Source organism: Cyprinodon variegatus, unplaced genomic scaffold (genome assembly GCF_000732505.1).
Source record: "Cyprinodon variegatus isolate N-32 unplaced genomic scaffold, C_variegatus-1.0 Scaffold74, whole genome shotgun sequence".
Classification (NCBI taxonomy): Eukaryota; Metazoa; Chordata; class Actinopteri; order Cyprinodontiformes; family Cyprinodontidae; genus Cyprinodon; species Cyprinodon variegatus.
Window position 1 is genome coordinate 28,985 of NW_015150527.1, and position 14,659 is coordinate 43,643.

The window sequence follows — 14,659 nt, forward strand, 5'->3', positions numbered from 1 at the left end:
TAGACCTGTTTATCCTCACACCTTCTCGTACCTCTGACATCACTCGCATGCCTTTTTCATTGTGCAACGGACAATAAGCCTAATATGTGTTGACAGTCAATAGTGAGACAAACGGAAGAAAAACCTTCTCGCTGATGTCCTGATATCCTAGCTAATTTGAAGCCATAGAAAACAGTGGAAGAGGTCTTTTCTAGGTTGTGTGAAAAAGTGTGAGATGATAGTAGTCATTTTAACTAGTTCTAGATTTACACAGATCCTGTCAGCCATGTCATCTTTGGGAAATTAATTTGACAACCTAATTTGTTTAAATCTATTGAAATGCTAAGAAAATTAACCAGCAATGGTTTGTTTACATTTAATATTTATTGTACAGCTATAAAAATGGAAGAATGATAAAAATAAAGGAGAGTATATTCTTTGGACAGGACATACATATTCAGAACAAAGTTTAATCTTATTATGTGAAGATTTAATTGGGCCCTTATTTTCAATGACCATTGTTCTGCTCCATGTTTTAGGCAGCAACTTCATATGACATATGAGACACATTGATTTTTCATAATAAATAATAATATATAAATAAACAGAAAACAAACAATGATCTGGCTGGGGTGGACTGAATATAAAGCAGAACCTACTGGTAGACGAGATCAGAGATGATTAGGAACTGGGCAGACTAGGCAGGTGAGTGAAATGAGCAATTAAGGCCAGCTATCAGAGCAGATTATGACAGAAATAGAACGAGGAAGACAGAATCCCAAGGGAAACGCTGAAACGCCTCACCACTGGTTACGGAATACTTGCCTGAGGACACTGGCTAGAGAATAAACTCCTCACTGGAACATGAACCTTAGAAATAATTATAACTAAGTAAACTGACAGACAGGACACTAACAGAAATCAAACAGAAAGCAAACAATGATCTGGCCCCGATAGCTGGGCTGGACTGAATATAAAGCAGAACCTACAGGTGGATGAGATAAGAGATGATTAGGAACTGGGCAGACAAGGCAGGTGAGTGAAATAAGCAATTAAGGCCAGCTATCAGAGCAGATTATGACAGAGGGACATCAAACATGTTTTCAAAACCTGCACCTACAGGTATGTGCCCTGAGATCCTAAAAGTTCAAAGGGCATTTGCTATAGATTTACCGATGTCTATACTTGAACACAGAGCAGCTTTTTTGAGTTTATTTTAAGAACTGCTTTAATGTCACTTGAACTTTTTTGAGTTTTAACATGCTTAATAACTCTATATTTCTTTATTTAAGAAAAAAGTTGCAAATAAAAAGCTAAAAGACAATGTTTTGTGTCTTTTACCCTACCATCATTAACCTAGAACATATTGATTGATGTATAACAGGCAATGAAACATGAATCAAATCTGAAACTGATCTGTTTCATGAGAGTTCAAGATCTGAGCGTTAAAGGCCAATGAAACCGGATCCATACAGAGGCGTTATATGTCAAACAGCAGAACTTTGCACTCAGCTGACCACCTTAACATATTATTCAGACTTTGAAAAACAGCTATGGTAAAAATTAAGCCCCAATTTGACTGTTAGAGAGAAATCTGATTTCACTTTGTTTCACACAAAATTTTCAAATTTTTGTATCTTTATTTAATAAATAATCACGCATTTAGATTTATATGCAGTTTGAATGCTTAAAGTAAGATTAAAGTCATTTGAGAACTGTGTGAAGACCAGATTTTTTCGGAACTTACTTTCTTTTTACTATGACTCATTAGGAAGAAAGGGGCCATGCAGTAAGGATCGCAAGAATCTATAATAAATCCCAGAGTTAAAGAAGAAAATCAAATCTACTCTGCTGGGTGAAGGACAGCTTCATAAGGTAGAAGTCAACAGCTGAGAAGACTGTAAGCAGATATTCAGTCATTCAGCTTCACTTCTTCTAAATAGATGTGTGCCAACCACCGTGCAATCCTGAGACTAAAACTCTTGAGAGCACCTCCTATTTGCCATTCTCCAGTTCCCAGTTTCCCTCACTGCTTCTCTCTGACAACCAAAAACTGCCCTCATATCTGTCAGAACAACCATGAGTGACCAGGCTTCCCTTTCTTCACCACTGCCTGGATCAGGGGCAGAAGTCGGTCCTTCCTCATCACTGGAGTCTACAGGATGTTGTGAAGAACACAAGGAGTACCTGTCATTGTTCTGTTTGGATGACCTGGAGCCCTTATGTAAACAATGTGCTGCCGACAGCCACGCATACCACAGGGTTTACCTTTTAGCCGAGGCTGCAATTGACTGCAAGGTAGGAACTCTTGGATTTAGTGCCTCTTTAAGTGGATCTAACAGAGATATTTTGCCTTGATTCTGAATACTTACATTTGCCTGTTTATGAGGAAGTAATTAGATGCATGAAAAAAGAAACAAAATAAGGAATAAACATGGATTCATCAAAACTGGATATGAAGAAATGCCTCTCATTTTTATCCTCACATTCTTATGTTTATACATAGGTTGAGGTGTTGTTGGAAATGCATTAATTGGACACTGCTAATACCAACTTTGTCTTTAAACATAGTAATAAAAAAAAACTTTATCAGAAGTTTTTCTCCTCAGCCTTAGGTCCTTTTTTTTTGCATTTTTAGAAACGGAGTGAGAAATAGAAAACTATGGCAATCCAATAGGACAATTAGGTTAATAATAGAGATGATTGGTTTATTCTTAAGAATTTATTCTTAAATAGCTATTCTTAAGAATTCACACTGCCTCTCCTCTCCAACAATATGGAGAACGTCATGGCAGACAATGGCTTCTGCAACGTCTGCTTTACCTATCTTGTCAATTGATGATGAGGTGTATTTACAATAGATCACAGTATCAAGCTTTTAAAACATATTTTTTAATCGTATCCCTAGAACTACTGTTTCGTATCCTACTGCACAGACACAGACGAACTGAGGCCTTCTCTCATCCCGCTCTGCCGCTCAGTCCGACCGCAGGCTCCTCTGATCCCCAGTGGTCCTCTGTCTATGTCCAGCATTGCTGGATTGCTGATAGGCCGTTGGTAGTACATGGTGCAGTGTAGTCACCAGCTGCCATATTGGTACTCTCTAGTTAGCCCGGCTGGAAGGTAAAAAATACGTATGCCACAGCATGGAATAACAATTATGTTCTCATATTCAGGGGGCTTAACACTTTTAAAATGAAGATAAATTCATCACTTTGACACACACTTGCTGTGTCATTACATCTGTAGATTTGAGGTATAAAAATAGGCACATCACATTGCATTGTCAGTATGAAGTCTATCCAGACTATAAATCATGTAATATAACATATGATATAAATCCATCACAACAAAATCTGTGTGTTAATGGAGCATAATAATACTGTACTGTAGTCAGATATTAAGAATATTACACATGGACACACACATTATCTGATGATGTGCCAAAGGTGCTACATTGATGATGTACATGTAATATACATGTATTGATTACACTGTTCCAGTAATTACTTTACATTACAGGCATTTTTATTGCGCGGCTACGTGAAAGTGGGGAGTACCAAGATGGCTGCAGGTGACTTCAGTTAGCCTGTGGCTTGCCCAGGCCAGCTGTAGTCTACTGGGCCATAACTACCAGCTCTTAGAAGTGCTCTCTGAGTTATCGCTCTGCTCCTTAGCTCTCTTCCTGAGCTAGCAGTGGCAAGCTTCTACCTCTACTGCTGTGCTGTCTTAGCCCTAGAGGGCAGCATAACTGACCAAATCATCCGGTTCTCAAGCTCTCTCTGCAGCTGTTCTCACACTGATTCCCCACCACTGCTGCCTCTCCCCCTACCTCTGCTGTTCAGGTGATACGCCCCCTATTTTGGGCCCTTTGACCAAAAAAATCATGGACAGGGGGCAGGAAAAAGACGCGAGTATACTTAGAAAAAAACATAAAAAACGCAACAACCTGCGCTTGAAATAACTCTTCTTCATAATAACACCAGCGGTTGCTGGTGGTGGTTGGTATAAATCTAGTTTACATAGAAATTGTATAAATAGTATTTTATTAGTATGTGTAGATTGGATTTAGGCCTACCTATCTTCAAAGAATGGTTTAATTGTGATATTGGCTTAGACAACAACCTACTGTCAACGTTCTGCTCCAATATTTTTACTGACTTTGTGAATCAGTTTGTTGAGCCCATTGGTGTTTAGCCCAACCACCCTAATTTGTCTTCCTTGAAACACAGACTCCAAAACCACTCAAACATCCAGATCACCAAATACATCCCCCAAAGATCCATCTTTATCAGTTGATAAAGTTCATAGCTACCACCACATGTTTTGAAAAGATAAAGTGCTTCAATAAATCCTCTTAATTCGAGTAGCATAACTTAAATTAACTTTAATTTAATTGCAATTATTAAGATAAGGAAAAATGTATTAATATTTCAATAACATCAGGAAAAACATGACAGCGTGATATAAGTAGTGATTGACCTACATTTTGCTCACTCTGCTCCTTCTTTTCTGTAACCAGACCACCGTGTCTCGGCTTTAGAATCTTGCTCATAAACATTCTACATCAAATGTCAACACACAGAATATTAAAAGAGAATTCAGATGGCCAAATCTAAAACTGTATAAAGAGGGGTAATGGTCATTTTTACAACTCCATTTTGCCCTGAGGACAGTACTCAGTTTCTGCAGGATTTGAATCGAAGGTCCGAGATGACTGTGAAAGAAAAGCAATAGGACAGCAATAAAGAAGATCCTGAAGGACTGAGAAGCAAAGCAGCTGGCAGAAATTAAGTTTTTTTTCTCTCATGGACACCAAAAGTCAACTGCCAACAAGAATGCTTAAATACTGTTATCCTATAGCCTTGATGGCAGGATGCCAAACCAAACATTCACAAAAGGCATCAAGTAACCAAAGGATTCTCAGTAGACCCATCTTACAGGATCTGAACCCTTTTTTCCGTGCACTGAAAGAGCCTTGTGTATTTTTCATTTGCATCTAAACAAGGGGGATTATTTAGAGGCCTCTTTAACATGTCCTGTAAATGTTTGTTTTCCATCCTTCTTACTAAGGGAAAAAAAATGCACAAGTCATACTTTATAGTTTTTTTCAATCTTGGCTAAAAAACCTGCCTCATTAAATACAACCAATCAAAAAAATAACCAAGAAAACCCTGAAAATCAAAGACTTACTGGTGGGTTGTCAGGTCTGTGTATACTATTGCTGCAACATTTTATACTTTGAGAAAAAACACGCCAGGGCTTGCTTGAACTGAAACTATAACTCATCTCATGTTAAAAAAATGTATATCCTACACATTGGATAGTAGTTCCTCATGCATTTAATGTTTCATAGGTGGGGCTAACCACTGATGTTAGAGCTCTAAAGAGATTTAAGGAAACAAAGTAAACTACTTTGAGTTATAATTGGAAAGGAGTTTAACTTATACTATATGCTAAAAAAACATTTTATTTGATGAGTTCTCTTTTAAAAACAACAGATTATCTAGAGTTTCAAACCTCCAATTAGAAAAATCTCAGTCTTGAGTGAAGCAAAGCACTTTTTACAAACAAAGACATTTTTATAACATATAGGTAGTATTGTGCATAAGCACACAAGTTTAATACAACAAATTAAAACATTAAAATATAGCACTTTTTTTTTCAAAGAGAAGGTTAGAGCTCCTGGCTGATATCTCTGCATTCATTTTCTCGAAGGAATTTGATTCTAAAATACATTCTGGTGCCACCATTGCCCCCATGATTTCACAGCAGATAGGGACACCTATGCTAAGCGTTTTCAGTCTTGCATTATGCAGGTTTTATCTGTCAACAAAACATTTTCCTAACAACCTTTAAACCTATATGGGATCAACTGGAAATAGAAATGTTATTTCTAGATTACTTTGCGCTTAGAGAATCCCATTAATTAAAGGTAGTGGTAGTTGCTCTACCTTTGATAATGCTGGGCCCTCTTGACTTTCCATTTTCATTCTTGATTTTTTTTTTGGTGTGTGTGTAGATTTGAAACAACTAGACTTGTAGGTTTTTTATAACTTATGTCTGATTTTGGGTAACTAAAATATTCAGAAATATTTTCATCCCAAAGAGACTAAGCACCAAATCACATATCTTATAGTGTACATATGATTTGTGGCATAACAGAATTTCACAAACCAGCATATTGTTGTGTTTTGTTATAAAAATAAAACATAGACTAAAAATCTCCTTAGTTATCACTGTTATGTTTTCTTCTGCCTGAGAAAAATTCAACCTTTAGATTAAGCTGTAATAAAAGGAGTTAACATGCTGTGACCATGCTCTAAAATAGAATCTTTATTATTTTATCGGAAAAAAACAACAACTTATACAATATTTAATCTCCTTTGGTACATTCAGTTTTGCTTTTTCTTGCACATAGACAAATACTCAAAATAACTAACTTATCCCCTCAGCACAGAGGTGTTAACAGTGCTAACACCAACAGCAATAATTATTTATAATTGTGACATTTAAAATAAAAATACTTGGGTGATGTAGCAGGTAAAACAAATATACTTATTTTTCCCTCTTGTTTGTTTGGAGAAAATAAAATGTGAGCTAAATCATCAATGTGTCATATTGAAACCAAAAGGATGCAGTCTGATCTCAAACTAGTATGATAATTCTTAAAGCTAAATCAAGATAGATGTTGTCTGGTAAAACATAAAAAGATTTAATTCTTATACCTCATACTTAGTTTTGGAAGACAAAAAAACATACCTTAAATTTAATATACTGTATGACCCTTCAGGAAATGTAATATTTGACATTTGATAAGCGACTTTTGTCTGGAACTCATGCTATCATCTTTTCTTTGTTGCTATTTTTAAGTCTGTGTATGGAAAACATTTTTGGGAAAAAAAATAAGCAACATAGAAATTTAAAATAAAAAAAGCATAAAAAATCTGAAGTAAATGATATTTAGTCCCCGGTTTGGTCAGCTCATTGAAGTCTGTAACTTTTGCCTATGTAACAGCATCTCCTATCTCTAAGATTGGTTTACTGTATTTTTCTTCCTTATTTTAGTTTGTGAAAAAAACACCATTTATTTTTGTGAAGAAATTGATCAATGTTGACATAACCAGTTTAGGGGTTACTTGTAAATTGTTTGTCAAGGAATTTGACCTTTGTCAAGGAATTTGATCATTGAACATTAAGTTTGTGAGCCCTGGGAACCATTTTTGGATGTATGCATAAAATGTTCCAAAATATTTTCTTATTTTACCCAGTCTGGTGACTAATTTCTTGCAATGTCCTAAAATTGGTATTTTTGCTTAGTAATAGCTGTAATTAAATATTAATAGAGAAATTGGTTTAAACTTATTCGGTGTTAAAAGATTTAAACAGTTCCATAATGCTTGGTTATAAAGTAATTCTCCCTTTAAACACTAGGAGGAGCTAAAAACATCTTTATCTGGTTTGAACATGAAGTTGAAAAACTTTGAAGATGTCCTTCAGATGTGCAAAAAGGAATCCAAACGCATTCAGGTGCATCTAAAATACCACATATACATTTTTTCCCACCTTTCTGTATATGTCCATTAACTTTACCTGCTTAATGTTGTTTTCTTGAGACTGAGTCCAAACTCAGAGAGGAGACTTTGAAAGAAGAAATCACAAAACTCCATCAGTTTTTGAGAGAAGAGAAGGCCTCCAGGCTTCGCACACTGATGGAGGAGATGGAAGAAAAGACAAGGAAGGCTGAGGAGAGGATGAACAGACTGAGTGAGGTGATAACACCTCTGGAGGAAAAGATCCAGCTGACAGAAAGAGAGCTCCATGAAGAAGGAGATGGATTTGAATATTTACAGGTGACATCATCAAATGAAATCTTTAAGCTATGAAACTGGACAAAAAAGAAATTAATCTCAGACTATTTGTTTTCCCCAGGGGTACAACAATGCAATGAGTAGGTATGTGTATTTATAAGATTTGGTAGATCCATACATGTGAGAAAACTACATTTTTCTGTAAATATTTCTTTATTGCAGCACATGGTGTGGTGATATGAAGCCTGAAAGGATTCACAGACCTTTAATCAATGTAGCAAAACACTTAGGGAACCTCCGCTATGCCGTTTGGGAGAAGATGAAACAAATCGCCCCCTATGGTTTGTGTCCTCCCAAGCATCCATGCATTTTCCTTATGATCTGCTCTGTTTCCTTCTTCGATGTTTCTTAAATACCTGATTTCTTGCAGCTCCGGTGATTCTGGATTCAAGAACAGCAGGCGAGGTTGTGAGGGTGTCTTCAGAGCTGAACAGTTTTCATATCACCTCTGGACCCTCACAGAGAGCAGATCAGCACATAAATGAGGCTATTCCAGCCAACCCTGAACATTTCCACCCCCAGACCTGCATTCTGGCAAGAGATGGCTTTAACACAGGGGTACACTGCTGGGACATTGAGGTATTTACATACTATAAAGTGTGGACATGTATGAACTGATGGTATTTGGTTTGAATTGATTTATATATTTCTTGTGTGGTATGTATTAAATCATTTTATCACTATGTTTAAGATGCGCAACAATAAAAGTTTAAACCTTTTCACATTTTTAATAATTCGCTTCCATGCTGCCAGATGTTTCTGTAATATCTTAATGCTGCATTGGTTTAAACTCATTTAGACTCTCTGAACATTTTTCTTTGCTGAGTTTCTATTGAGGTTTTGGAGTGTGCCATGCAGTCATATTGTGCAATATGTTTAAAGACAGAAAATCCAGCAACTGAAGGTCACTGTAATAAAAAAGAGAAGCCTATAAGTACATAAAATTAAAGGTATAGTGGAGCATGTTTATTTTCCAAGTGGATCATCACAATAAGTGGGCCTCCTAATTGTCAATCATTCTGGTCATCCTACGTGATCGTCCCCATTTTCACTTACTGGTAGTGAGTCTGACATAGTGGGAAATCTTTTAAGCTTGTTAGGCTTGTTGTAAGCTTGTTTGAGCGATGTAAACAGCAACATTTAACCAGAGCGTGCACAAGGAAAATGGGCTCATGCACGGTCTCATAGACCCTGTACCCACTCTCGGGAGCGGGTATAGGGTTGTGCATATGCATTATATTTATTCTCAAAGGGGAGAGAGCAGGTCGTTTCAAAAATTTGCAAAAATCCTCCCCATACCTCTAACTAAATAAGATGAAGGTCTGAGAGATATTTAAAGAGGGTCTTTTTCATTAATTCAATTGTTTGAGTCACAATCCAAGGTACAAATAATAAAATGAAATAGACTTTAACACTATATAGAGGAAAACAAATTGATTGATAACATAATAACATTTGTTTTTCCAGACAGTTTTTTAAAACTGCATTTATAAAACATTTAAACAGGGTTAAAACAATATTAAAACTGTCAATAAAACTTCCAATTTTGCAGTATGAGCATAATATTTAGTGTGGCAAAAATCAGGTGATTGTAAACAGCTTATATTTAGAATATATATCGTTTACGTATTTGCTCAGTAGGAGAGTCAGTGTTGAGCAATCTCATAGGTAATGGGGAGAAGATGTTTTTGTTCTAACATAAATGATCTGTAACATCGCCCCTGCAGGGGCAAGTTTTCTCTTGTTTCAGAAATATCTGATTTGATTTTCAGATAGTGGAGCCTGTATTGGATTTCACCCGATGCTACCTCAATTCTGAAAATAATCCTTTCCTTTTCTTTTCTTTTCTTAAACAATAAGTTTTTACAAAAAAACTTTCTGTACCATTTTCTTCTCTGCTGATGTTTTTTTAAATACTTTTGGTCTTTGTTGTGGTCCGTAGACATCCTTTATTTGTTGAAAAACAAGATAGAAGTTTTACATAAAACTTTGAAGTTATCAGACTAATTTTAGAGAGGGAATCTTCAATGACACTCCAGTGAGGCAAGGGTAAGGGTGCAGCATGTTTGACCATAGGAGCAGTTGGCTATTATTAAGAAATTCAGGAAAATGAAGAGATTTAGTCATAATCATTGCCATTTATGAATTAGCAGGCCCATAAATGTTTGTATTAAATTAATATTAAATGTTGAGTAGCAGTCTAATATGAATGCTTTTCTTAGCTTTTTTAAGGTGTGAAAGAAAGCAGCGTGCACTAACAACCTTATTTAATTCAAAGGAGAGGGATTATTTGCGCCTTTACTTTTTCCAGCTTGTGTTTTGTGCAACAGTTTAGTCATCTTTAAACTGGTGATATGAGAATGCCTCAAGAGTGCCCCTCTGTGGTGAATAAAATGATCTATTTTATTATTTTTTTTTTTTTACCAGGCCCATATCAAATATTACAGATCTGTGCACCAATCTGCAGGAAACTCTAAATTGTGAATAAATCCCTAAATCTCTATGAACCTATATCTATTGATGTACATTCAGACAGCATAAACAGAGTTCCTTGTATTTGACTTTCCTACATCTATACACACAGCTCTAACTACAATCAGAAAGGCTTTCATTTCATGCCTTTTTGGCCAGAACTGAAATATGGATTTGGCTAAGAAAGCTATTTTACACCCAACCTGAGGCCTAAAGTGTTATCAGAAACTAGACAACCCTTTAGCTAAGAATAATAGGAATTATCCTTTTGGTGCAACGGTATTGTTTCATATCTGTCAGAGATAGGATCTGATTGAATCATTTGAAGGGCATCCATCCATCCATCCATCCATCATTCCATCCATCCATCCATCCATCCATCCATCCATCCATCCATCCATCCATCCATCCATCCATCCATCCATCCATCCATCCATCCATTCATCCATTCATCCATCTTCTTCTGGGAAATTCCACGCAGAAAGACCCTTCACTGGGAATTGAACCCAGGACCAGCTTTCTGAAGACAAATTTCAATTTTATTAATTGTAAGTTAACATTTTAATCAAGTGTACAGCACTTGTATAGACAAGTGCCCAATCTTCCTATTTTGCATTTCAAGATTAATCTTATCCCTGATCTTATTATCCTAATATGTCTTTTAAAATGATTTGTACCTCTTGACATAAAGCAGGGACTATTTCATAAAGGAGAGGATGAGCATCAATGACCCTTTAACTTCAGTTGTTGTTCAACCGCCCGAAATGTGTCAGAGTTTGGCCATCTAGGAAACTGCATTTTTTGGGGGGAAACATTCCTGTGAAAAGGAAGTTCTTCTATGTCAATGATAAGACAAGGTCGTGGATCATTGAGTTTAAAACGTTTAGTCTGTGTTTTGTTTTGATTACTGAGATTACTGAACGCTTTCTATCGACATCTTTGTCTATTTTGTCAGTATGAACAGATACTTGAACAAATGTTTTTACCACAAGCCTCATTAGGATTATTAATATCACTCATTGAAAATCCCATATATAACGTTTCTATCAAGGCAATTATTTGAGAAGGTAAAGAGAATATTTATTCATTCATAGCAGTAAACTTTGAAGGGAAATTAACTTTATATCGAAAAGAAAACCAAACCACTAATGCTTCTCCAAAAACTATGGGAGGGAGTTTTGTATGTATGACTTGTATGAATTAAAGTGTCGTCTGCATAGAGTAAGGTAGAATCTGCTGTTTGTCCAACACTAACTGGGGCTATTCGTGGACAATTCCAATTAACCTGCACCAAAGGTTAAATACCTTTTTTGAAAGTCATCTTTAGTATCTTCTAGTATAGATCAGGGATATAAGATAGACATTTTTTATATATATGTAAAAAATATTACTTTAACCCTAAGAATAATTTTAAAAGTCTTATCTAAAACTTTACAGACTGAGTAATTAAAACCAACTGCTGTTACAAATCAAACTTAAGTGTTGAAGCTGTAAAATAAAATAAAAAAGACAGTGTAATCGGGTTTTGAAAATGATTAGGAAGCCTGATTAGGAAGGATGTCCCAAAGCTAAAGGCCAGGGAAACTGAACATTTCTGGGGTACTGCTGTGGTGTGGAGGTAGAGCGATTGTCACAGGTCTCTCTTGTAACCCACTGTCCTGTCTGCATGCTTTCAAACAAAATAACAAAAACAAAGGCCACTAGAGCCTAAAAGATAATCATTAAATAATTACAATTTCTTAAGCAAAAGAATAAGGCACTCAGTCATGATCCAAGACTTAACTACATAATGATATATAACAGAGCAGGAACCAGTCTGAAACATTAACTAACCAAAAGATTTCGACTAAAGGTCTGTCGTTTGTCTTACAGGTTGGTGATACAAGCAGCTGGACAGTTGGTGTAGCTGACAAAGACTAAACATGAAGCACGTCAACAATCTGGACTCTGGTGTATCAGTCTTAAGGATGGAGAATACCAAATTCTCACAACTCCCACTCAGACCCTCGACCTTGGCAACTCGCATCGCCTCACCACAGTCCGTATAAGACTGAACTGTGAAGGAGGGACACTAGAATTCATAGATGCTGATGCAGATGCATCAATTTTTACCTTTTCTCATTGTTTCACAGAGACAGTCTATCCCTCTGTTTGAGTGTAGCTCTTTAGTTGGTAGAGTTGCAGTTTTGGAACAGGCAGTGACAATCAGACTAGGCTCAGATTATGTTCCCCTAAAAGATACTGTGACTATTTCAGAGGATCAGAACACAAAAGGCAACCTGCCCACAAAGAAAGATACAGCAGAAAATGTAATGAGAGAAATGGATGCTGAACATTTGATTTGGGAAATGAAGACAAGAGAAATGTGTCCTTTGAAAAAGAAAAAGCAACAAAACCAATTGAAAAAGAGGAGACATCGAACATAAAAAAAATGGTGGGAGACTGAGTAGAAAGAGCAGATTTTAAGTAAGCTACCATGTTTCATAATACCACCGTCGCAGACTGTGGAAACCTCAAAAACCTTTGAAATAAATTAAAAACAGACACATTTGATTATCTATAGCAGTATGATACTAGTGCCATAATGCACTTTTTTTTAACCTAGTTTGCAGTCTTTGTATGCGTTTGCAGCGGGGGTGATTAAATGAAATATATGCACATCAAATATTCTGCACATCACTGACCTGACTGGTCCACTAGGGAGACTATGAACTTCAGTTATGATTTTGTTCAAATATGGCGATGGAAACGGAGTGAACTTCTGAACCTATAAGTGCAAAAATGTAAATGTATTCAGTAAAACTCCTTCAGCTTTTACATAACACTAGTTTTGCTTTTCATATCATCATATTTTCAGTATTAATATCATATGCAGTTACTATAGCCAGATTTGACACTTTGACTTCAGATGGGTCTGACTGTAGCTCAGTTTCTTTACTCACTTTAGTTTTTGCCTTGGATCTGGTGTTTAAAGCAGGCAGGAGATATTCTCTTGTTGATTAAGATGAATTAATGTTATGCAGCACAGCCACTCTTTGCCCTCTGTAAGAGTTTCTTGAGAGGAAGTTTATGAAGTCAGCACTTCATGGTGTTGGGTTTCTACGCTTAACTGTTACTTAAAGATAAAGAATAGAAATTAAAAAAAAAAACACCCTATCATAGAAAATACTTTATTCTTTTCCAGCACAGACATGTTTTCACCATCAGTCTTGGCAGTGATGGACTAAATAGTCAACAGCAGTATTTGATTAAAGTATTAATACTCATATTCATATTTTACTCAAATACAAGTAAAAGTACTCACTTTTGAAAATACTTAATTATTCAAAAGTACATGCATTTAAAAGTACTTAAGAATTAAAAACTACAAATTTCATTTTCCAATATTAGTATATTTCTGCATAATTGTCAGAGTAACTTTAAAGAACCTTGTAACTTTCAAAAACCACCTGATGTATTAATAATGCATAAAACTACCTGCTTCAGATTCTCATTTTAAAAGCAAACCAAAAAGGAAACAGTAGAGTCTTGATTCTCCTCACATTTCACTATGGAAAAGAGGTTTTAGGTTGAATCTATGACCACAGAGAAACTACAATTCTGCTCTGAGAACTCATCCTACAGCACAACTTGGCCACATGTCAATAACTAACACCTTGATAAAATGGATGAAATACAAATATCTGCCCTGAGTTTCTCCTATTTGTGGAACATCATGAAAATCTCTAAACAGTGGTGTCCAAACTCAGTCCTAATGGTTGCTATCTGCGATGTTGAAATTGTATTTTAATAAAGAATAACAGCAACAGAAGATTAAAAAGCTAAGCTGAGCCAAAAATAATCAGACTATCAACTTCCTAGACATGGAGTGGAGTACAAAATTATAAGGTTTGGTCAACAGGCAGAATCCAGCAGGAGTCCATAGACAGGTCAGGCAAACAGATCAAAACGGGAACAGACAGGCTAAGTAGTCCGAAGGCAGAGAACGGGTCAGGATCCAGCAATGAGAACACAATCAGGTATGCTAGAGAACTCTCACCAAGGGCTCGAATAATCTGACAGTGAAGACTGAAAGGAGGCAGATTAAATAGAGACTGGAGCATATGACACAGATGAGCGGTGATGAGAAACTGGGCGGAGCTAGACAGGTGAATGGAATGAAAATTAAAGGCAGTCATCTGCCGCAATACCCTGAAAGACTGAGTCTGGTTTTATTATTGAAGAATGTATTGTATACATCATTGTATGTATAACATATTTTATTGATATAGTACAAAAGAACACAAAAGCATTATTTGTTCAACAAAACATATTCGAATTGTAGTATTTGTTTCCAT

The 14,659-nt window shown here is 36.1% G+C and overlaps 1 protein-coding gene across 1 annotated transcript; it reads left to right on the forward strand.

Moving 5' to 3' along the window:
* The first annotated feature begins 2,058 nt into the window (after positions 1 to 2,058).
* Positions 2,059 to 12,775, forward strand: LOC107083410 (tripartite motif-containing protein 35-like). Its single transcript, XM_015372611.1, has 7 exons — positions 2,059 to 2,277; positions 7,414 to 7,509; positions 7,596 to 7,832; positions 7,912 to 7,934; positions 8,013 to 8,131; positions 8,221 to 8,429; positions 12,195 to 12,775. The coding sequence occupies exons 1-7, from the start codon at positions 2,059 to 2,061 to the stop codon at positions 12,240 to 12,242; spliced, it is 951 nt and encodes a 316-aa protein (XP_015228097.1). The 3' UTR covers positions 12,243 to 12,775.
* Positions 12,776 to 14,659: the final 1,884 nt, after the last annotated feature.